Genomic DNA, 24,827 nt, shown 5'->3' with positions numbered 1-24,827 from the left:
TTCAAGGCCAGTGGGAAATTCACACACAAACGGCACAGAGTTAAAAGTGCCCCATTTATCCATAACACCATCATGCATGTATTTCATACTTAAACACTTTCACGTACATTACCTAATATAACCCACACCTATGACGTAGGTATTATCACCTCCATTTTAACAAAAGGGAGATTCGGACCTTTTCAAGATCAGACAACTAATAAGTAGTTCACGGGAGATGGAACCCAAATGCAGACTCAACATTTCTGGCCCATTCTTCTCTTTAAGACCTCTCATATTGGACACTACACACAGTCATCCCAGACGGCTGCCAAATGGGGTTTTCCTCTGCTGAATACTATCAAGTCTTCTCATTCTTTAAGTCTCAACTTCAAAGTCATCCCCAAGAGGCCCTCTCTGACACCCACTGAATCTAACTTGACAGGTCTCTCCTGTCACATTCTCTATCTCGGCACCCTACTTATTTCCTATTTTAGACTTTCCTCAATCTCTAAATATTTTTACTAACTTATTTACAAATGTGTAGGTTTTTTTTCTCCTACAAGAAGAGATAATGTATATGTCTTGCCCCCTGTGGAATCCCTGGGGCCCCTGAACAGGGTTTGGCACAGGACAGGTACTTAATAAGCATTTGATGAATAAGTGAATGAATAAATTAATTCAGGATGAGGGAGATCATGAGTAAATATTCACAGACTATGCATTTAAAATGAATTAAAATGTATTTATCAATGAAACCATATTTTATTGTGCTGTACAAATATCTGAGTGTTTACTATGTACTAGGTACTTTTTGAGTCACTGGGCTACAAGAGTAGACAAAATAAAATCTTTGCTCTCATGGGGTTTATATTCAAATGTTTGTGTGCATGCATTTCTGTGAAAGATAATAAACATAAACATAGATATGCAAGTTGGTGTTAAGTGCTATGAAGAAAAAATAGAGCAGGAACGGGGATCAGGAATGTGAGGAGGGGCTGGGGGTAGCAGAATGCCATTTTCATGAATGCCACTAGAGAAAGCCTTCAAAAAGATGACATTTGAACAAAGAGCTGAAGGAGGTGAGAGAGTAAGCCATGCAAACATCTGAGGAAAACATCTATTGAACCTCTTTCTGTGATATTTTAGAAGGCACACTTGAATCTTCCTTGCAGGCTATTAATTATAGTGACCATTAACCAACATTTGGTACAATGGACGGCGGGCGGGGTGGGGGGTGGGGGGAGGAGGGTGGAAATGCAATATTTTATTTGTTTGGCTTCCAGATCATCAGAAGTTATGTCAATGGTCATGCCAGCTTAGTATGTTATTTTTAAAAATACTGATTTGATTATTTCGATGCCTTAATGTTTCTGTGAGCCAGTTCATTTTTAGTTCATATTTACAAGGACATCACCACAAAACCTCCGCAGAGGCATTTCCTAGCCTCTGTGTGGCATGTGGTACCCACACTGAAAGAGGGTCTGCTTACAGAAGGAAAACCTGGAACTGGTATGGCTCCATGGGGACAGGTAGGAGACGAGTTACAGGAGGAGTGGTTAAGGTGCTGGAGAGGGGCGGAAGGGCTAGCATAGAGGAAAAGCCAGGGAAGGAAGCCGAAAAACCGCAAAATCCTCATCACCACCACTTCTACCACCTCAGTTGCTCTTACCGTAATCAACAAGATCTCTTCACATCTTAAGTGCTGTGGTAAGTAAATTCAGAGCCCTCAGGTTGAACTTTTCAAGGAAGAGATGCTCCTCGATGATGGCTCCTCCCCAAACTCCCTTAACAGAGACCCCAGGACTCCTTTCCATCCTCAGCATTCCCCCAGCTTAGGATGCTCCTTTAATGAGGTTCTGTGTAAAAATACAAGGTGAGTGTGCACAGTGTTGAAATAGTGTCTTCCATAGAGCATCGCCCGAAGAGGACTTTACAGTGTAAGCACCCAAAAGCACCTGACAAGCGAGCACATGCAGCAGAAGAGAAACAGCTGGAGAGTCTCCCCAGAATGAGGAAGCCAGAGCTGGGTTCTGAAAGAACGCAGCCTTCATTTCCCAGCTCTCTGCTCCCTTCAGGGTGGGTGTGCCGGGGGTGGGGATGTGTACATCTCTAACCAGCTGGAGTCTGTGGAGTAGCTGGACTCAGAATTGGCCCTGACACACACACACACACACACACACACACACACACGCATGTGCAAGTCCCTGCCCTTTGGAATCTCCAGGAGGCATGTGATTCAAATGGATTCCCCTCTGTGCCTTGGTATACCTCAGAGGTGAGACCATTCTGTTTCCTCTGACTCACCCTCCTGCTGCCACATTTCTGCACTGTCTGTCCTAGGATTTCTGCATCTGTTCTTGTACGACAAGAAGAAACAGCTCCCGTGGGTAACAGTCTCTCTCTATCCTTCTTGTTATAATGTCAAGAGGGGGAGGTGTGTATGGAATGCGAGGCATGGATGTATGTGCTTATGGCATCCTCCAGAGAGAAAATGAAAGCTTCCATGCTTTGTTTGCAGGGTGGGTTTCCAGTTGACCATCCTAAGGACAGCTCTCATTTCTCATTTCTTCAACATGTTTGCTTTCTCTGAAATAAGATTGTAGGGTAGGCAGAGAGAAAGTTGGGCAAGAAAGAGACCTCATGTTCAGTTCCGTACACGAGTGCCTTTATACAGAGTCTACTTTTTACACTTTGTGAATATGTATATTATCTCCATTTAGCTCAGGAGACCTCAAGAGTAAATGGCGGACTCAGATTTCTGAACGCAGCCGAGTCCAAAATACCCACTCTTCCCGCTTCATAATAGCACTTGATTTTGACATGCCACACTGATGGCTATACAAAGAAAATTAGCCACCATTGTTTGGGATGATGTGATGACATACAGAATGACTGAACTCAGCTTCATAAAAATATTACACCAAGACATGAGTGAACAATGAGGCATTTTCATTGGCTAGGTCAAGGAAGACAGCGTTTTTGGAATGAGAAAGTGCATCCTAAAATCAGGTGGTGATTCTAGCCTGCGCTTACACATTACTGCTGTTATTCTTTTTTACTTAACTTGGATTCTTGCTCCAAGCGGTTCTCTGGCTGCACAGAAGAATCACTGGAGGAGTTTTTACAAAATTCTGATACCAAGGGCCACTCTAGGAGACTCTGACTTAGCTGGTTGGGGATGGGACCTGGGCACTAATATTTTTTACAAGCCATCCCCCTACCCCCAGGTGATTCTAACATGCAGCCTAGGGGTTGAGAAGCAATCTTCCAAGACAGCGGTGGTAGGGATGCATGGGGAGAGGCTGGCTTGCAGAAGAGCTTTACTTATTTTGATGGTTTAATGGTAACATGCCTGCTAATGACATTTACCATGTAAGAACGGTGCCAAATGTCTGCATTAGCTAGAGAACTGATTTTTTTGCAAGACATGCTAACCTTTAGTATTGACAGGATGTAATCCTAAAATCTTAGAGGTTGTAAGGAAATCTCAGGCAGGTATCTAATCCATTTTTCTGGACTAGACAGAAGTTGAAGACTGAGAAATATTTATATAGATTAGCAACATTTAAAAACATTTTTAAAGAAAAAAAAATAATGGGCAACCAGAATAGCAGGAAGACTACATTTCCCCTTACAAGGAAAAATCAATTTCTATTTCAAAATAAACCCATGTCCCAGCCAGTCTGCTTTCCCATATCCCCTTCTCTGAGGGTTTCCTGGCAGGTATTACCCTTGCAGGATGACAAGGATGGATGTGCTAGCTAGTGGCAGCAACAGCTTTTCCTATAGAGGAAGCTGGGTCAACAGACATAACCGGGATGAGTAGGGATTTTGGTGTATAGTTAGCTGGCTCTTTTTATAACCCCAAGTCCCTGTGCATCAGAGCCCTCTTCCTGGCTTCTCATTGCATTTTCTTCTCTCCTGTGCAGTCTAGAGTTGCAGGGGCAAGGCCTGGTGTTACAGACAGCTCTCTGCCTCTCCCTCAGGGAGCAAGAGCATGTGCTCATTTTTTCCAGTGGTCTTCTTGGTCTGATTTAACGGATATACCAAGACTGATGACACATCAGCATGGGATCTTTCTTTTGCTTCTTGGGTAAATGTCCTATTAACAGCTGTCCAGGGACAGGGAGGGGTATTGGGGGGAAGGGAGGATGGTGGCTTCCTGGGAGAACACACCCTGGATTTCGCGAGGTTAATCAGTGGGTTCTGGGAAGGTTTGCACCTGCTCGGACTTGATCTGGAACTCTAGACAGAGTGAAAGACAGTCTTTCGATCTCTACTCCCTACCATGGAGTATTAAATATCCTAGGTGCCCACATCCTGCCAGGCCTGCTTGATGACTGAGATTATCTTTATATCTATACAGTATTTTCAGCCCATGGACTGGGCCAGCAATTCTTTGTCTTTTTCTTATCACCTTTATGTAACTGCTAAGCAGGAAACTTTTTCTAACTACACCCCAATAACATAGTTCCTTTAACCCAATACAGTTCCTGATCCATCTCTTTCTACTGTACACTCAAGGAATTATTATACACATTTAAACATAGTACTTGAAGAGGCAAAAGAACATGAACAGGATAGTGTCGGCGAAAACAAAAGACCCCTCCACCCCTCCTCTGAGGATTCACATGGAGTCCCTCCTATTCTCAGTGCCTGTCACTCGCTCCACACCCAGGACCCCAGGAAGGAGAGAAAGGAGGAGACAGATAAGGGTGCTAACTCAAGAAACTTAAGAGTCATTATAGAATCCCCAAATGAATTTAGGCATTCAATATGATGTGACAGTACTACACATTATTACTCCAATGTGCCCTTCCCACCTAGAGCTGCCATTTCAGTGAATACTTATTTGATTTCATGTTCATCATATAGCCACTAAATCACTTTATGTTTTATCCCAGGCACCTGTTACCCTGCTATGCAGCTTCAAAGAAACTTGGAAAATACAAGTGAACTTGTCCAAAACAGTTTTGTTGGTGCTAAGTCTTCCTGACTCCCCATAAAGGATCGGCTAGGTTTTGTTTTAAAACCACGTCAAAGTTTAAAATTGTTCTGTTTGGGTTTTTTTTTGGTCAATCTCTCCTTCCACCTTCTCAAAGTAGTCTTGTATTTAAGCCCTGTAACTTTAGCCTTGATATCTTTCAGTTCTATGTTTTAAATATTTCCTTCTCAACCCTTTAGTATGTTAATAGTTGCACCTCAATTTCTTCTCCTTTCATATCTAATAGCAGAATTTACCTTCATGGTCTTATTAATGCAGGGGCTGAATGGTCTCCCATTTCCTTGGTAACATGCCATATCCTTCAAAACTGTATCTCCTTCAAGTATTAATTTCTTGTAACAGGAACTTCTAATCACAGGTCTGAGTTCAAGTCTTCAGTAGTATTTATCGAGTGTCTACTAAGTTCCAGGCACTGTTCTAGGTTTTGAAGACTCAACAGTTAATGAACAAAATTCTCATCCTCGTGGAGTTTATATTCTAGCATTTACTGGGAGACAAATAGTAAAAAGAGTAACTAAAACATGTGCTCTTTGAATCAGTCTTTGAAATGGGTAACTACCTCAGTACTTTTCTGAGGATTCAATGAATGGATACCGGTGTACATTTCCATGTGGTGAAAGTGCTTTATAATTTGTGAACCACCCAATTAAACCTCCTAATTCTCCAAACACGTGATGGACTCGACGTTCTTATCTAACGAATGACCAGCTGGCCTCCTCCTCAGTTGTACAAAGATCGATAGATTACTAACATCTTCCCGGGAGTCAAGAATCTGAGTTGACACCCTTTTGTCCCACAGCTGGGAACAAATAGTACAAAACTCCAACTCAGTGATTGCCTAAATGTGATCTTACGACCAGCTGCATTAAAATTACTCGAGTCGTTTAATAAGCAAGTGGGTTATAAGGCCGCCACCCACAGTAAGTCAATAAGAATCTCTAGACTAGGGCCTCAGAATTTGCGGGTTTAACAAGTTCCCCCAAGTTATGCTGGGGATAAACTAATGTTTGAAAAATCACAAAGATGTTGGCTAGACGAGATTAGAGAACACTAGAAACTGAGGAAAGTTCCTGAAAGGCAAGACTAAGCTCCGTGAGAGGTCGGGTGGGGGAGACGAGAGGGAAATCGGCGCTCTTGGGGGTGTTTCTGACAACAATCGTTGATTACGCCACATCCCTCACACCGCCAACGCCCCTCCGCCGTCGTGACAACCAGTTCCCAGGGTTGTTCCCACGTTGTGACCCTTGCATGGGACAAGGGGCGCAACCGTCCCTAACTGGCGAGGGGCGTTCCGCCAGGCCCTTGCGGAGCGGAAGATGACAAAACGGTTTCCGCTGCCAGGACCCAAGATGGCGGCACGAGCGTCGCCACCACGCGAAACACATGCTCTGCACCCCGTCTCGGCCCCCTCGGGTCTCACTGGACTTTTGCAAGTCACCGTGGGATCTCTCAAAGGGAGGGGTCGGGATCCCACGCTTCGACGGTGATACTGCCTCCTATTTCACGCCCTAAGCCCCTATCCCCCAGCCAAAGAAGGCACTGGAAACACTCGGCCTGGACACTTCGCTCAGCACCCTGCCTGAAATGATACCTCCTGCAGCCGGCGCACCACGGTGGAGTCTAGAACGCCGGGCGACGGGGCCTTCGCCCTACTTATTGGTGGGCCCACGCCTGGGGCGGGCCTACATAACGATTGGGCTGTAAAACATGTCAGTCTTGGGAAATCGGGAAAAGAAAGGAGGAGGCACACTCAGCCATTGGACGCTCTCTGATGTCAAACAAAGTGACATCCGGTGACGGCCACGGTCTCGGCTCGTTGATTGGAGAAACGTGTTACGGTGGAGGGCGGGCTTCCGAGAGAGGTGGGAGGAGGGGGCGGGGAGGGAAGCGGAGGCTGGGGAGCTCCAGGCCGGCCGGCGGTGGCGGCGGCAAGGCCGGGACTTGGGCTGGGGGCCTGCTGTGGCGGCAGCAGCGGACGCCGAGCTCAGCAGCGGGTATCAAGCACATTTCTTTTCCTGACGGGACGCGCGCAGCGCCGGGGGGCCGAGGATTAGGGAGTGGATCTGAGGGGCAGGAGGCGGGAGCGGGCTGCTGCGAGCAGGGTTCGCGGTGGGGCCGGGCCCTGGGCCTGGCAGGGAGGGGCTGCGAGGCCGTGGAGAAAGCTGGCTCCCGGGTGGGTTGGACTGGGAGGGCTTGCGGGCACAAGAAGGCGTGGTATTAGGCCGGGGCTTGGGCGTGGGGTGGGGCCTTGGGGACGGAGGGCGGGGTGGGGCTTGGCCGTAAGGGTGGGTCAAGGCCAGGAAAGTAGCACTTGTTCGCGGCTGCCCCAGAAGGCTAGAGGCCGAGGCGCCGAGAGCGGGCATGGCGACTTGGTCCCAGCCGGAGTCGGGTATCCGGGGCAGGGGGGACTGGGTTCAGACCAGAGGCCTATGGCCTTACTTGATCCTTAAGGGGCCTTGGCTCGTTTCTCGAACTTAACTGGCTCTTAGGAGGTTTTAGTAATAAATTGCGTGAGAACGGGAGGATAGTGTAAGCTGGAATTCTGGGTCACAGTTGTGTTTAACCAAATAAGGGTGTGTGTGAGTGAGAGCGAGTGAAGTGTAGATTCCTCTTCCCCCTTAGGATTAAGTTGGTAGGTGGGTCGTAACAGTGAAGAGAGCTATGTCTTGGTTTATAAGGTTAGAGGAAGCCCAGTAGTAGAGACCAAAAACTGAAAGACAGGTAGATTTACTCCGTCCCCACTCGGCTCTCTAGGTCGAGAACTTGACCATATATCCTTGTTTTGGTTCAGAAGGTCATGGGAATGAAAATAAAACCTGTCTATGCAAATTCTGAACTAATTAACCCTGGCTCAGCTTCCTTCTCAGACTGCCCCCCCCTTCCTTTAATGTAGAGTAATGGGAAAAGGAAATCAGATTTCAAAGTTAGGAAACAAAATCATTATCCTTTTCTGTGAAGTGGTGGCCTGAACGTGTTCCTCATGTCCTTTTCCACTCTCATCCATTAATAATCTCACCCTCCCCTTCAGAAGGGGAAGGGACCAGGATCGTGGGCAGTTTTCTCCTGAGAGATGGGCAACCAGTTTTCCTTTAAGATAGGAAATGGACTTCTCCTGCTAAAAATAGAAGCTGGGTAGTGTGTGTATGGAGTGGGGGCAGGGAGGGTTGGTAAATCAGACAACATGTAAAATATTTCGAATGCCCTGGGCATTGTCTGCTTATCCACAACAAGCTACCTTTTAGGGTATTGCCAGTTTAATCTACAGAAACAGGTATTCTTTGGTCCTTTGTGAGCAATACCTTCCTTTTCTAGCTGTCCTGTCTATACCAGGTTTCTAGTTTTGGGGGAAGTATGATAAGTGACTTACTTTTACTCCTGTAAAACTAGCCTTTAATGTCTTTCCTACCTTCTGCCTTGATCATGGTGTGAAGATTTTGGAATCTTAATCCTGTTGCTCTTGTTATTCCCATTTCAGGTTTCTCTGGAAACCCCCCTGGTAAGTGGGGAGGAGGCGGGACACTCTGACCCAAGACAAAAGGCCTGTAGTTCCAGCCAAAGAAAATAAACCTTAGGAGAGAGAAGGAAAAAAATCCATCAGCTGTTCCCAAGAACAGCCTGCAGTGGAATCTACAGAGAGGACAACTAATGTGAGTGAGGAAGTGACTGTATGTGGACTGTGGAGACAGTAAGTCACGTGGGCCCTGAGGCCTGGACTGGGTTAGGAACAGTTGTACTTTCACAGGTGAGGTGTCGAGAAGGAAAAAGTGAATGTGGTCTGGAGTGTGGCCTTGCCTCCACGGGGTGTGCTTTCCTCTGAGGCCATCAGGGAGCTCAGCCCCTGTGTTCTGCCAGGGTGGGGTACAGGGTTTGGCACTGAGGGGGGTAATTTGCTGGCTGGAGCAGCAGAGCAGTGGCCTTGATTTGTCTTTTGGAAGATTTAAAAACCAAAAAGCATAAACATTCTGGTCCTTCAGCAATGCTTTCTCTGAAGAAATACTTAACGGAAGGACTCCTCCAGTTCACCATTCTGCTGAGTTTGATTGGGGTGCGGGTGGACGTGGATACTTACCTGACCTCACAGCTCCCCCCGCTCCGGGAGATCATCCTGGGGCCCAGTTCTGCCTATACTCAGACCCAGTTCCACAACCTGAGGAATACCTTGGATGGCTATGGTATCCACCCCAAGAGCATAGACCTGGACAATTACTTCACTGCCCGGCGGCTCCTCAGTCAGGTGAGGGCCCTGGACAGGTTCCAGGTGCCGACCACTGAGGTAAACGCCTGGCTGGTCCACCGGGATCCGGAGGGGTCTGTCTCTGGCAGCCAGCCCAGCTCAGGCCTTGCCCTCGAGAGTTCCAGTGGCCTCCAAGATGTGACAGGCCCAGACAACGGGGTGCGAGAAAGCGAAACGGAACAGGGATTCAGTGAAGATTTGGAGGATTTGGGGGCTGTAGCCCCTCCAGTCAGTGGAGACTTAACCAAAGAGGTTAGTGGCCACGTGGAGGGGTAAATGGGAGGGGTCAGGGTTGCGGGGTGGGGGGGGGGCGGCTCTGGTCCTGGAGGACTGTGGTTGTATACTAACACCTGGAAAGAACCAGCAAGGTTCCAAGGAGATCTCATGCATTGTTCTTGGATAGAAATGGGCCGAATTGTCTGACTAGAATTGGGGGCTGGGAGTATTTTCCGTGTTGAACCATTGACCCACCTCTAAATGTACTGTCAGGGCAGTGGGAGGTTCCTAGAGCATGCCAGTGTGTTTACTGCTTGGATTTCAACATGACTCCTGCAGGCCCGGGTGTGGGGGAGGGAGTCATGTTGCGATGGGCTTTGATGCGGTGTATATCTGTTGCTAAGACACAAATACTTTGTGGACTCTTGCCTTGTACCTCCCCCCACATCAAAACACACATATCCTGAAGTTCTCCTTTGTGGTCAGTCCTGTTGTTGTAAGGTCCTGATAAGTCTCTTGTTCTGGACCTGAGCCAAGGAGTAGATTTAGATAGTTATTCTTGGCCCAATGAGGACCAAGGTTCCCATCTTTGCTAAAGGCCCACTGCAGGAAGTAGGGAGGCAAGGCTGAGACTTAGAAGAGAAACTACATTCTACTGCCTAAATCAGCTTGCTTTGAGGCGTCAGAGATCTTTAGCTCCTGAAAGTGGCAGACACACTGTTCTGGCCAGAAGGTGATGCTGTTGTCTTTAATGATGTGAATGGCTACTGCTGCCCCTATCCCACCACCGTGATGATAAAATGGCTTTGAGCTCTGTCTGGCCCTGGCTTGCCACTTAGCCCCAAGGAGCTTGAAAAAAAGAAAGAAAGAAAAGAAAAAGTCCCAGTGCAGTCTCCTGGCCATTAGGGAAAGAGAAGGCTGGAATGCACTGGGTTGGGTTTTTCAGAGCTGAGTCTTAGAGTGGGAGCGGGGTGGAGAGAGGGGAGAGAAAAGGTGTTCCAGATGCTGCAGAACTTGCCTCTCTGTCCACTAGTCACACCAGGTTTTGCCTCCTTCTGCCTTTGAGTCCATTCCTGAGCTCGGTTCTCTGAACGTTAGTGACCGTCAAAGCATCTGGCTTCCTCTGGGCCAGTGGTCCTCAACTGCGTGCGATTTTGCAGTGTCTAGAGATAGTTTTGGTTGTCCCAACTAGAGAAAGTACTATTGAAATCTAGTGGGGAGAGGCCAGGGATGCTGCTAAACTTCTGAAAAAGCCCGGGACAGCTCCCAAACGACAGGCTGATCTGGCCCCAAATGTCAGTAGTGTCCAGTTTGTTCTACTGCTCAGCTGGCTCATACTGGATCTCCTTTGAGAGAGGCTGGAATTATCTGAGCTTGGGAGCCATGAGTATTCCTTACCTTTAGGTGCCTCTTTTCTGAGATTCTTACAGTGCCACTGGGAACTTTAACCTCTCTCTTGCTTTCTCTGTCCTTTCCCTTCAAATGGGCTCCAGTCTTAGGCACAGTGGTCTGGAGAAGTATGCCTACCAGCCACTCTTCCTTCCTCCTGCTCCAGTGTAGCTCCCCAGAGGGTGGGTGTAACTGGGCTTGCTCTCGGGAACCCTGTAGAGGTAGTTCCATTCCTGTTCCTGCGGGGAGCTCTCCTGGGATGAGATGTTTTGGATATAACATGGGTGGTTTGGGGAAGAATGGGGTGGGACTTTGACCCTGCTTTTCTCTATTTCTTGGCCTTCATGAAGGTTGTGTTTTCCCTGATGCCAGGCCTTCACTGCTCCCTTTGGGGGCTGAGGGTGGGTCAGCATTAGGGGCCCAGGCTTGATGTGGGGGAAGGGAGGATTGTTATGTGTCTAGAACAACATTTCCTCAGCAACTCAGGGATAAAAATACCCAGGTCCAAAGCATGTGACAGGCAGTGCTGGAGCTGGTATTATCCCTGGGGTGGCAGTGCTCCCCCACTGCCAGGCCTGTTCGATGGTCAGCCATAGCCCAGGCCCTTGTCAGGGATAGGATTCCCCTCGAGGTTGGCACTCTGCCCAGAGTGGGGGTGGCCTGTGTACAGCTCTTTCCAGGCGAGGAGCAGTCTGTGACCAAGGAGAACATACTGTCCCTGACCTGACCTTAGGCTCAAGGGGAGCAGCAGTGAGGATAGGAGTGAGAACTGTGATCCTGATTCTGTCAGGGGCTTCTTTCCTGCTTTAGAGGTGTGGGCTAGGGGTCAGGCAGAGAATGCTCTTGAACAAAGGGTAAAGGGAATGGGGGACACGTTTGAGGCCAGGATGTTGTGGAACACCTGTCTCCCTCAGTGCTGGCCTTCAGGTTCTTGTCTCCCTCTTGCCTGGAGCTCGGCCTGGCCGGCACGGTGACATCGCTGCGCTTGTACAAATAGCGTTCCCCCCTCCTCTCCGCTCGCCTGTTGTAGGGTGGCAAAGCCCCTGGCTCCCAGTGGGTCTGGGCGCACTGGGTTCTTGCCCATCCTGGCTTGTGATATTTTGGCTTGAGGACAACTGGCCACAGCCCTCCTGAGGAACGGGAAAACTCCTTCCACTTCCAGGGAAGAACTTAAGATTCCCGGAGAAGCTGCTGGAGGAGCCTCTGCCCAGTCCTGAGTGGGCTGGGTAAGCAGGATGCGACAGGAAGGAGAGTGGCACCCCTTCCCCCCAGGGCTCTCTCACTGCGCCACCCGGGCTGGCTGACTGGGCTGGGTGGGGCTGCCCGCCCCTGGGTGCGTCTCCTTGAGGAGACGGAGGCGGCCCAGGGATGGGCTGGTTCCTTGCGGCAGCTTCTCCAGCTGCCCTGGTGCAGAGATTGGCTCCCGGCTGCAGCTAGGTAACAGGCGGTGGGAGGGGATTGGCTCTTTCCGCATCTCCAGCGGAGACTTGGGGGAGGAGATTGGCTCTCATCGCAGCCTAGGTAACGACAGTGGGAGGGGATTGGCTCTTTCCGCAGCCAGCTGCTGACCTGGGGGAGGGGATTGGCTCTCTGCAGCCTCAGCAGTGACCTGCGGGGTGGGAGGGGGAGGGGATTGGCTCCTTGCTGCAGCCTAGGTAACAAGTTTGGGGGGCGTGGGGGGGGGCAGAGGGAGGAGTGGGAGGATAGGCCCAGGAGGGAGCTTGCTTTCCTCTGCAGCTTGAACACCGAGCATGGGGTGGGAGTCCCATCTCACTGCAGCCTCTGCGGTGAGCTTAGGGTGGGGGCTGCTGGGCGCCTGAGTGGAACTGGGGTTGTGAGGTGGGAGGGGGCTGCTCAAGGATGGAGGAAGAGGGCTGGGCTGGGCCGCCCAGGCAGCAGCACGGGCGGGGCACCTCCTCAGGCCCCTCGGAGCTAGCACGGGGCCACCCTTCCAGCCTGGTGTGCTCCCTGCGAGCCAAGAGCTCCTTGCAGCCCCCTGTCCGGCTTCCCGGCACTGGCTGCCCTGGGGCTCATCTCGCAGACCATGACCCGCCTGGACCGCAGCTCTCACAGTGGTGGGGGCCCTGCCAAAGGGAGCCGGCCCCTTAACTCTTTACTGGCTGGTCACCGGGTGGCCCAGCCCACCTCTGCTCCTGGGTCCAGGGCTCCTGTTCAGGTTTGTGTGTGCCGGGAGTAAAGGGAAACCTACACCTGGTGGGAGGTCTTAGTATCAGGGAGGGTTACGTTAGGAAAGAGATACCTTATCAGGGTAAGGGAGGTGGGTCCAGTCTAAGGATATTGCTTTCGGGAAGGTATCTGCTTTTTAATCTCGGAATGGAAGGCAGCAGTGTAGGGTTTCTTCAAGCATGGGTGGCATGTGTAGGAAGCCGTAAAGGCTCTTGTTAGGGTTCTATACTGGTGGCAATGGGGGTGGCAGTTGGTGCAGGAATTGATCAGGAGCCACCAGGGTAGAGCAGGAAGAAGGTATTTTGGTACCTGAGGTGGCTGTTGTGGCTGAGCAGTGATGGGGGCTGTGTCCTTGAATGGGTTGAATGATGGAGTCAGTGAGCCCTGGGGTGTGGTAAGGAAGGGAGTGAGAGCACTGGTTTGAGGGGCACTGTGGGACCGGCCTTGGCCGGGGTGGGGTGCCCAGTGAGGATCAGCTGACAGCCTGAGGCTCTCCTGGGATCAAGGCAGCTTGCTGGGAGCAGCCGAGAGTGGGGATTCTGGCAGAGATGGATCTGGAGGTGAGCCGGGGCTTTAAGAGTTGTGGGTGTTCAGCCTTAACTCCAGCCTCTGCCAGGGAAGGGGGACTGGCTGTAGGAAGGACTGGAGACAGTCTGTTGTTGTCATTGGTTGCATCAGGTGGTTGTAAATGCAGGGATTTTCCTCTCCAGCCCAGCCCACCCCACCCCACCCCTTTATGCAAATGAATGGCACCATAGGCTGATGCAAGCCTGGCCACCAGGAAGCAGTTCTGCATGACAGTTCGCCCTTGCTTGCCATGGTCTACAAATCAAGTTTTAAGGGATTCCCATTCCCCAAATGAGAAATTACTCATGCTTCTCCCGTCTTTCTTCTTAGTGGTGAGGTAGCCTTGCGTTTTGGCCTGGCTGTGTCTCTATTTAAGAAAGCCCACAGTCTTAAATAGTGATGGTTACACTAGTGATTTTTACTAGTGCCTGGTTTTTTTGTAAGCTGGTGTCTAGAAGTGGATGAAGTCTTGCTGATACAGAGAGGGAGGGGTAAAGGCTGGTGGGTTTAGGGCTGGGAGGGGCCTCACCCAGGAATAACTGGAGTGATGCTAGGAGGGACCTCTAAGGGGTAGGACAGGGAGGGAGGGGCCCCTGGACTCAGCTAAAGTCACGGTGATCTGTCTTTCAGGACATAGATCTGATTGACATCCTTTGGCGACAGGATATTGACCTGGGGGCTGGGCGTGAAATATTTGATTATAGTCATCGCCAGAAAGAGCAGGATGTGGATAAGGAGCTGCAAGATGGAGCGGAGCAGGACGACACCTGGCCAGGCGAGGGCGCAGAAGCTCTGGCGCGAAACCTGCTAGTGGATGGAGAAACTGGGGAGAGCTTCCCTGCCCAGGTACTCCCATCTCTGCTAAATCCCAGGAACCTCTCCTTAAAGAAGGCAGGTTGTGTCTGTGGGATGGACCTGAATGTATATTTTGGGTTGGGGTCTCTAAGTCACAGTGAGTGGGCTGAAGAAGGGGGAGTAGGCGAGCAGAACAGAAGCAGAGGGGTCAGGCCTTAGTAACAAACAGCACAGAGGAGGTAAAACACTTAGCAGCTTCCTGTTTATGTTAGGACTCTAACACTCTCCCTCTGTTCTCCCCTGGAGTTTGGGACTTAGGGTCAGTTATTAACCCGGGAACGAAAGGAGAGTATAGGCCTGCAACCACACAGGTCCTCCTTCAGCGTCCCTATGGAAAGGCTGGGGAAGAGGCTTCGATCTGCAGGCAGTATAGGCACAGAACAGTCCGACTTACAGTTGCTGTTGCCAAAGGTGCCTGGTGGGGAGGACCAGACGTCCCTGTCCCTGGAAGAGTGCCTTAGGCTGCTGGAGGCCACCTGCCCCTTTGGGGAGAATGCTGAGGTGAGCAGGACTCCAGGGAGAGCCCACCGCACCAGCAGGGCAACCTGCACACACTGTGTCCCTCGCAGCTGCCTGAGGGGCCAGCTCTTGGTGCTGGCCTTTCTAGATTGCTGGGGGTGAACTCAGGAAGGAATAAACAGAACCTCAGGTGGTGGTCTCTGGGAGGAAAGCAGAAAGCTGGTCTTCCTTCTCTGTTAAAGTCTCTGTGTTTTCCCCCAGTTTCCAGCAGACATTTCCAGCTTAACAGAAGCAGTGCCTAGTGAGAGTGAGTCCCCAGGTCTTCAAAACAACCTCTTGTCTCCCCTCCTAACGGGGACAGAGTCGCCATTTGATTTGGAACAGCAGTGGCAAGATCTCATGTCCATCATGGAAATGCAGGTAGGATTATCATAACAAGACACAAACCTATAGGACTTTGTGTATGGTATCTTAGCAGTCAGTTGCTTTTCCACCTCTGAGAAGAGAGAGATTAATACCTCTCTGATCTATAGGAAAGTACGGACTGTCCAGATGTCTCCTTGGGGCAGTAGGGAGTAGAGTCAGAAGTGGGGTAGGGGTTAAAACCCCATAGCTGAGCCTTTTAAAGTAGGCCTGCCTTCTAGGTGTACCTTCTTCCTTTCCTTCAAGCAAATAATCACTTGGTTGGGTGCTTCCAGAGTTTAGCATTGATAAAAACTTTATACCTATCGGCACCTCACTTGGCGCTCATAATCATCTAGTCAGCCCATAATATGAAAGGTGAGGAAATGGAAACTTGGGGAAGTTAAGCGATACGCCCATGGTCGCAGTCAGTGGTGCAGCTAGATTTTCTCACTCCCAAGGCTTGGTCTTTTCACTCTGCTGATTTTGCATCGAAGAGGTAGGTAGTTAGTGTTAGGTGTTTTCTTACTTTCCCTCCAAGATGAAGGAGTCACGCCAAACATGAGCTGGTCAGTCCTGCATTGGGGTGGAGTCCATAGGGAGGAACCCATCTCTGCCAGGCCTTGTGGACCAAGAGGGCCAGGAGCTGACACTAGGGGCTCTGATTTCCAGTCTCTTGTGTTGGATATCTGCTAGTGTGAGCCCCTAGCCTCACCTGGGGAGTCTGCTCTGAATGAAAGGTGATGCTCTTCTCCCCTGCTAGGCAATGGAAGTGAACACATCAACAAGTGAGATCCTGTACAGTGCCCCTCCTGGAGACCCACTGAGCACCAACTACAGCCTTGCCCCCAACACTCCCATCAATCAGAATGTCAGCCTGCATCAGGCATCTCTGGGGGGCTGCAGCCAGGACTTTTCACTCTTCAGCCCCGAGGTGGAGAGCCTGCCTGTGGCCAGCAGTTCCACATTGCTCCCGCTGGTCCCCAGCAATTCTACCAGCCTCAACACCACCTTTGGCTCCACCAACCTGGCGGGCCTCTTCTTTCCACCCCAGCTCAATGGCACAGCCAATGACACAGCAGGCCCCGAGCTGCCTGACCCACTGGGGGGTCTGTTAGATGAAGCCATGCTGGATGAGATCAGCCTGATGGACCTGGCCATTGAAGAAGGCTTCAACCCCGTGCAGGCCTCCCAGCTTGAAGAAGAATTTGACTCTGACTCAGGCCTCTCCTTGGACTCTAGCCATAGCCCTTCTTCCCTGAGTAGCTCTGAAGGAAGCTCTTCTTCCTCCTCTTCCTCTTCCTCCTCCACTTCTTCCTCTGCCTCTTCCTCCTTTTCCGAGGAAGGTGCTGTTGGCTACAGCTCTGACTCTGAGACCCTGGATCTAGAAGAGGCTGAGGGCGCTGTCGGCTATCAGCCTGAATATTCCAAGTTCTGCCGCATGAGCTACCAGGATCCGTCTCAGCTCTCCTGCCTGCCCTACTTGGAGCACGTGGGCCACAACCACACGTACAACATGGCGCCCAGTGCTCTCGACTCTGCTGACATGCCACCACCCAGCGCCCTCAAGAAAGGCAGCAAAGAGAAGCAGACCGACTTCCTAGACAAGCAGATGAGCCGGGATGAGCATCGAGCCCGAGCCATGAAGATCCCCTTCACCAATGACAAAATCATCAACCTGCCTGTGGAGGAGTTCAATGAGCTGTTGTCCAAATACCAGCTCAGCGAAGCCCAGCTGAGCCTCATCCGGGACATCCGCCGCCGGGGTAAGAACAAGATGGCAGCGCAGAACTGCCGCAAGCGCAAGCTGGATACCATCCTGAACCTGGAGCGGGATGTGGAGGACCTGCAGCGCGATAAGGCCCGACTGCTGCGGGAGAAGGTGGAGTTCCTCCGGTCCCTGCGGCAGATGAAGCAGAAAGTCCAGAGCCTGTACCAGGAGGTGTTTGGGCGGCTGCGAGATGAGAATGGGCGACCCTACTCGCCCAGTCAGTATGCACTCCAGTACGCCGGAGATGGCAGTGTCCTCCTCATTCCCCGCACCCTGGCTGACCAGCAGGCCCGACGACAGGAGAGGAAGCCAAAGGACAGGAGAAAGTGAGCCTGGGGAGGAAGGGGGGTTGACACTCACCAAGGTGGAAACTGGAAAAGGGCTGGGCCTGGACCTGGACCTACACAGTGGGGGACTTTAATGCCTTCTTATCCAATAGATAATCTCAGATGGGATGACTGCGGGTCAGTGGACAGGAAGTGTCCGGCACAGGTGCTGTCTGGTTCAGCTTCCCCCACTCAGGAGGGTGGAAGTAACCAGACAGTTTGGGTGGACAGGGTCCTGACGCCTACCCTTTTCCTTCAAGGGAAGGGGTGGTGATGGCATTGATGAAGGCCGACAAAGGGGAAGGAAGGGACTTGTGAGAAGAGAAGGAAACAGTAAAAAGTCTCATTCCTGGAAGGAAGGAGGGAGGGGAGGAAGGAAAGAAAACCAAAAAAATAAAAAAAATCAAAGCTGGAAGAAAAAAGTGCAGGTTGAGGTTGGATCTGGCCAGGATTCTAGGCAGCAGGTTTTAGGTGGGACTAGGTCGTCGGTGTGAGTAACCCCCACTTCACCACAGACAGGGCGGGTTCCGGGAGGGGCTTTGTGAACTCTTCCTGCTCCTGCACTTTTTGGCATCTCTGAAGGGGAGCTTTTGGATATTTCCTGGAATGTTTCAATGGGAGCCACTGGGACCCAACACTGGCTTGAAGGTTAGGGTTAGGGTTAAAGGGTAGCATGAACAGGAAAGGGTCACGAGGCCTTGTGTTGAAGCAGTCCAGACACCAAGCATGTCACTCACTGTTCTGCCACTCCGTCTCCTGTGCCCAGTCACCCCTGAGCTGAGGCTCCAACGACTCCATCAGAGCCTGCATGCGAATGCTGTTCTCTTCCCGCCCCTCTACCCTGCCCCTCACTTGCAGCCCAGCTCTTCTGCAGCTGGGGTGCTGGCAGTGCCCCCAGTGCTGGGCCTGCAGCCTCCTGGGGGCTGCTCTGAGGTAGGGGGATGATATGGAGAAGCCAGAAAGTATTCAGCACAACATTGGGGAGTGACCCTTCCCTCAGGCCTCCCACTAACAACTGGGCTTATCACTGGAAAAGACAAAACTACAAAACCCAGCAGCAACAAAAAACTAGTCCTTAGTTTCTCGCGCTTTGGTTTTTTTTAGGGCTTGAGCCCTGTTTCACTTATAGGGTCTAGAATGCTTGTGTTGAGTAAAAAGGAGATACCCCAATATTCAAAGCTGCTAAATGTTCTCTTTGCCATAAAGACTCCGTGTAACTGTGTGAACATTTGGGATTTTTCTCCTCTGTCCCGAGGTCTCCGTCTGCTTTCTTTTTTGGGTTTCTTCCTAGGAGAATGAGAAGTGTGTGTAATGGGGGCTGAGAGCACCTCCCTTCCCCCCACCCACCCAGATACTGGCCACTGGCAGCTTCTCCGCACTCCCAACTTCGCAGGGGCTCCTGGGGGACTGCCCCGAGGAGGCAGAGACTACCAACATGGCCAAATGGTTCCAGGACCAGTGTCTTTAACTGTTTGCCACTGCTGCCCTCACCCATGGCTGGCTCTGGAATACTGTCTGCCCCAGACTGGCAGGAGTGAGTTGAGGAAGCACTGATTCTCCTCCCCACTTAGGGGGGAGAGAGCGACACATTAACTGAGCAGTAGGGATAGAAGGCATGAGCCTGGTAAGTGCTTTTATAAATTATTTTCCTTGTAGATTTTATTTTTAATTTATCTTTGCGACATGCCAGGGAGAGGAGAGAGAGGCTGTGAGCACATGACAAAATAAAATAAAATGGATGATTCATTCTCAAGTGCAATTTTTCCCTACCTTGAATTTAAATTGAGAGTAAACAGGCCTCTGGAGGAAAGGACTGGCCATTGTGTGGCTAAGGCAGAGCTTACATAGGAAGGTGGGTGGAGACCAGGGGAGGTTGACAATGAGTGAAACAGAATAGTCTTACCCTCTGTAATATATATTCCAAGCTGGTGGTGTGTTTAATACCTCTTTACAAGGTTTGCCAGCTGAATCTGCTTAGGAAGGATTCAGAATCCTTTTGGCCTTTCTCATTGGGCTAGGCTACCTGGCCCTGTTCCTTCTCTGTCCATCCGTGACAAACTTTTCATCTTGATTGCTATTATTTCTCTGGTGATACCACCTGCCAAAGAGATACAGAGCACTGGCGAGTAGTCACACCAATGACGATGATGGTGAAAAGCAGAGGAATCCACAGGACCAACACATGCCAAGCACTTTGGTATAATGGAGCAGGGCCACAGAACTAGAGAAGCAGGAAGCTGGACTCCATGTTTGAAGCATTGGAAAGCCCCAGCTAAGGTGACCAGAAATCTCCCTCAAAAACAAAAAACCTGCCTTAACACAAGCCTGTGAAGTCCTGAATGCTTTGAGGTACTGGGGTGGTGGTTGGAACTGCCACATGGCCATCTTGGAGTAGGTGCAGAGTGAATGCTCACCTGGCAGCCTGAGATTACTGGACAAGGTTTAGGACCAGAAGCTGTAATCATCTCCATAATGGAACCTGTGAGCTTGAACTCCTACTACCACTGTGTTTGTTACCTGGCTCAGCCCAGTCCTTTAATGATGCTGCTAGAGTTTATCCTAAGGGGTAGAACAAAATCCAGGTATAACATTCATTGATTTTTTGTTTGTTTCAACTTATAATAGCTTTCCCCCCATCTCTAGTTAGAAAGGGTTGGTCATATAAATAAGAGCTCTTTCCTAATTAAGAATTAAATAATTTTTGTAAGCAAGAGTCTTAAAAAGACAAAGTTAAATTTGAAAAACTTTAATTCATATTAAAAAATACAAATTATATATAGAAGAGTAAACCGAACAAGTAAAATTAAGAGAGTAATGTTTTTGTATCCCTTCTAGAAATGTGAATCTTTGTTCGGTTTATACACTATCAGGCTATAACTTGTTTTGCAACTTTTTTTTAGCCCAAGAAAACTTCTCATCCTCTTTGTCATTGTTGTTCCTGGTCTGAGAAAATATTTTTGTCACTCCCCCATGTCCCCCTATGGAAAGGTAGATGTACAGTCATATCTAGGATCACGCTGATCAGCTGGGGCTTTGAGCCAAGTTGGTCAGCACTGCTGTGGGGCTGACCTCTTTTGCTGCTGGCAGGTGGAGTGGGTGTTTCAGCTTCAAGGCTTTTTCTGGCAGGAGGATAGGAAGACTCAAGGAAGGCCTGTGAAAGAGCTGCTATATCTAAGACAAGACGTGAAAAGAGGTCCCAGAGTTGGCAGTGAGATGAGCAGGCCTCATTCATAACTAAGTACCAAACTTCAGGGTGACCTGCTTACGTGGGGGTGGAAGGCTTGCTCTGTCTTGACTTCAGCAGTCCCAGGCTTCATTCAAACCAAATTTGCATACATCTTAATTCATGTGAGATGGAAATAGATCCATTGTTTCAACCTCTGCCCTGTACAGATCTCACCAATGGGGTTGGAGATAATTCCTATCAAAAATAGAATACAGAACTAGGGGTGGGGAGAATAGTTATCTAGAGATATGCTCAGTGTCAGCAAGACCTGGCTGCCTCAGCCGACTCCCCAACTTTACTAAGGCAAAGCTAAACTGCAACTAGGCAAACAGCTGGTGATCAGGGAAGTACTTCCTGTGGAGCCCAGCCTCCCTCAGGCTGCCCCTATCCATGCTTTTACAACCCCAGGTTACACCAGCCCTTGGTGCTCTTCAGGTTTGTTTGGCAAATATGCGGAAAAACAAGTGCCTTGTAGGAAACATAACCCCACCACCCTCAAGGCTACCACATCTAGCAGGCACTGACCTACAGCAACAGCTTTAGAAGCTTAGACTAAATTAGTAGTTTTAGGGCACTGCCAGCCAGTCTATTTCCTCATTGAAACTCCTCATATACAAATATGGGTGCCCGACTGGTGTCTGCCTCTGGAAGTCATCTTCCCAGTCAAGTGTAGAAATTCTCTAGCAAAACCCATGTGCCTGATTATCATAGTGGTTAAGCTTTGTTTTCTTGCCATTGATCCTTCTGGGAAGTGAACAGGGACCCACAGACCTTAGACTTGTCTTTTTGTCAGTGTACGAAGAACAGTAACTCTTCTTTCGCCTTTACTTCTCACAGAGGTCAGTCATCATCCTTGCCTCTGGTTCTGAACTTTGTGGTGGCGAAGGAGCATTGGGGGACTCAGGATACATGTGAAAGATAACACTTGATTTGAGTCCTAGTCCTTGTATCCAGGAATCCTTTTGAAGTTCATATCTGCCTGAATTAGTTGAGAAACAATCTAGTACACAAATTATCTCCAGAGGAGTGAGTATGGGACCTTACTAAAGATGTGTTTTCAAAACTAGTCGGATAGAAACGCTTCTCTTCCTTTTTGAATACACAAAAATACCAACGAAAGTCTTAAAGTTGGTACTTTTCCAGTCTAATTGCAGAATGGAGATAGGTTGCATAGTATTTGTTACTTCATTCCAGATGCTATGTCAACCAAGGAAACAAAACCTAGTTCACTTGGGGAATTCACTCAACCTTTTGTTTTAACAAATTTAATTAGGCAAATGATGTTGTCCTAATAAACCTTCCGATCAGGGTAGGGGCTGAAGCAGTAATTAAAACCATGGACCCCTATCCCAGAGCCAGGTCCCAAAGTGGCCCAGCCTGACCCCAGGCTATACAAACAGTAAAAAGGGCAGGATCGATCAAAGTCAACTAGGATTTAAAAGTCCACATGGGGTAAACAGTGGCTTTGGTACTATCACAAACAACCATGCCAACCTTGTTAGGTCACAATGCAGACTCGGACCTGCTGTTGACTATTTTAACACAAGTTATTTAATATAAACAAACTACAGAACTGAACTGTCAACACATACAGTAAACTTAATGTTTCAGCCTTACCTTGAAGTTCTGCCGCCTTAGAACAGACTACAGTTGACCCTTGAACAATACAGGTTTGAATTGCATGGGTTCACGGATACATGGATTTTTTATTCAATAAATATCGTAAATGTATTTCCTTTTCCTTCTGATTTTCTTAACAGCTTCTCTAGCTTACTTTAAGAGTACAGTATATAATACATTATAAACATGCAAAATGTGTGTTAATCGACTGTTTATGTTATCTGTAAGGCTTCTGGTCAATAGTAGGCTATTAAGTTTTGGGGGAGTTAAGTTATATGGTGATTTTCGACGGGGGGGGGGGCAATGGGGAGTGTTGGCACCCAACGCTGGCGTTGTTCAAGGGTCACCTGTAGTGCTCTACTTGTTCCCACAGAGTAGAGCCAACTATGCTTTTTCATTGCAGCAGGATGGTTTTATTTCAGATTTCATTTGCTTCCAATATTCAGCAATTTATTCAGTGGGAAGTGCTCAAGGCCAAGGTTGATTAAAAGTCACTCATGTAACAACAATGAGCAACTTAAACACGCTGGCTAGGAAAGCCTTAACTTTTGTAGAATACTTCAATGTTGGACAAACTAAGGGTGACATACAGATTAGAGACTGATGGTTGTCTGGGGATCTTAAGCTCCTCTATCAAACTTCCTAACCACACACCAGATGCCTCTACCTGATTGCTTCCTACTGTAAAGCCAAGACTCCTTCCTCTACTAAGCTGAATGCTGGCTTGGTGGTGACACTGGTTATTTCAAATTCTAGAGAAAGGAAAACACAGCCTGGACTTATTTCAGTTCTATCAGCTCTAAATTTTTGTTAAGCTCTAAATTTTTAAATGAGAACATCCTCAAAAGAAGAGCCAACCTTCAGATCAGATTAATTTTATCTCAAACAGAACCCAGCTCCACACAGAGTTCGAGATCTGGAGCCACTGCAGAAAATTTGCATTTCAGAGTTCCAGTCCCACCTACTTATTTTGGAGTAGCAATTTCCTCTATCATTTCCCCTTTCTGTATGAGGGAAATAGTTGTACACAGGTAGCCAATGCCACAGGCCAGACTATGAAAATGTGCTGAGCACACAAAGCCAAACACCAATGGCCATGTGTTAAAATCAAATTGAGCAGAGTGTGAGAGAGTCCTGGATTTTAAGATTCTATTTGGAAGTACTTAAAAACTCAAATATTAAAAATTACTTAAAATTGGTAGTCAGAACTTTCAAATGACACTGAAAAGCAGAAAATAATTATTCCTGAGCGCTGTCAGTTGATGGACTGCTCCTGTGATCATTATACTTTACAAACTTGAAAGTCAACTCAAAACAGTAGAAGAGTAAGTTGTTTTTTGACTGGATCTGCCAGTGCAGGACACCTCCAGTAATGTTGCTGCCACCGTATTAGTAAGCTTGCTCTTTTTTAATAGTAACTCAGATGATAATAACCTATCACCCCTTCCACTTCTGAGCAAGAGGTCTATCTATGATGATGCAATTTCATTGAAGCCTTCCAACAAACACGTTTTGCACTGACTGAAGAAATGCTCTCCAAATACTTTCTGAAGTTGAGTCAAGATTTGTATTTTTTATTTCTAAAATTTCTGCATGCATTTGTGGCTTTAATAATCACTTGAGAAAAACTTCTCATTAAACCTTGAATCTAGAAATGTGATAATTGGCTTTTAAGGTAACAATCTGAAACACCTATCTCCACTTCAATTTTCATCATACGCATTATCAATTTCAGTGTCTTCCCTGGAAAGAATGATATGGTTTTGCAAGAGTTCAGGAATGCCAGAAATGACAATGAAGTAGGTTCCAAAGGTTAAGGCTAAAAGAGCAGCCTATACAACACACACCAAAGCTGAAGGCTAATTTCAGTGCATCTTATGATGCAGAACAGAACCAGATAATCTCTGCCCACTTCACCCCGACTCTGTTATCTAGCTATTGATTGCTCTGCTGCTGCAACTACAAGGACACACTCAGACCTCTGCACAGAAAGGCCTGCTTGGCTCCATCTTACTCTCCCCAAACTCCTAGGAGACTTTTTGAAACAAGTTTCTCCAGGTCAGTTTATTTGAAACAAATGCTTTGTACTAAAGAGTAGAGCCGAATTCTCAAACTAATTTGCTTTTTGTAGAAATTCCATTTTGCCTTTTTAAATGACAAGAACCTAGTTCCATTTTGGCTCGAAACTACAGGCAGAAAACCTTAAGAAAAAACAGATAACATTTTAAATTAATACAGTGATCAAACCCAGGTCCAATTCCTGAAAATGCTGGGGAAGCTGACATTACCTAAGGTCACACAAATCTGTGAAATACATGAGCCAGGATCTAAACCTAATTCAAAAAACCATGTTTCCAAAACATATCATAATTTGAAAGTGCTATCAAGTCAGAGAGGACTAAACAAATAACAACTTTTGAGCAATAAGACACAATGATGTGACAATATTTACCATCTTTGCAGCAATTATAAATGCTCGATAAATAGTTACTCAATGTGGTGAGACCACTCAAAAGATTCAGGGCAGCCACCAGATTTTTCAAGCCTACAATGTTCAAGAAATAAAACCAACCAAGTGTGGAAGCTGT

The 24,827-nt window shown here is 48.4% G+C and overlaps 1 protein-coding gene across 7 annotated transcripts; it reads left to right on the top strand.

Moving 5' to 3' along the window:
* The first annotated feature begins 6,623 nt into the window (after positions 1-6,623).
* NFE2L1 (nuclear factor, erythroid 2 like 1) lies at positions 6,624-19,139 on the top strand. 7 transcript variants are annotated; one of them, XM_036222227.1, is made up of 6 exons: positions 6,624-6,646; positions 8,463-9,473; positions 14,211-14,426; positions 14,847-14,936; positions 15,156-15,314; positions 16,060-19,139. In XM_036222227.1, exons 2-6 carry the CDS (start codon positions 8,964-8,966, stop codon positions 17,395-17,397), a joined length of 2,313 nt encoding a protein of 770 aa, XP_036078120.1. In that variant the 5' UTR covers positions 6,624-6,646; positions 8,463-8,963; the 3' UTR covers positions 17,398-19,139. The 7 variants fall into 7 exon arrangements, with proteins under 7 accessions (XP_036078120.1, XP_016020164.1, XP_036078121.1 ...); XM_016164678.2 differs by lacking the exon at positions 6,624-6,646 and adding an exon at positions 6,856-6,981; XM_036222228.1 differs by lacking the exon at positions 6,624-6,646 and adding an exon at positions 6,856-6,981 and having other exon boundaries at positions 14,244-14,426; positions 16,060-18,643.
* Positions 19,140-24,827: the final 5,688 nt, after the last annotated feature.

Source organism: Rousettus aegyptiacus, unplaced genomic scaffold (assembly GCF_014176215.1).
Source record: "Rousettus aegyptiacus isolate mRouAeg1 unplaced genomic scaffold, mRouAeg1.p scaffold_m13_p_6, whole genome shotgun sequence".
Taxonomy (NCBI): Eukaryota; Metazoa; Chordata; class Mammalia; order Chiroptera; family Pteropodidae; genus Rousettus; species Rousettus aegyptiacus.
The sequence above is the reverse complement of the archived record's forward strand: the minus strand, read 5'-3'. Positions and strand labels throughout refer to the sequence as shown.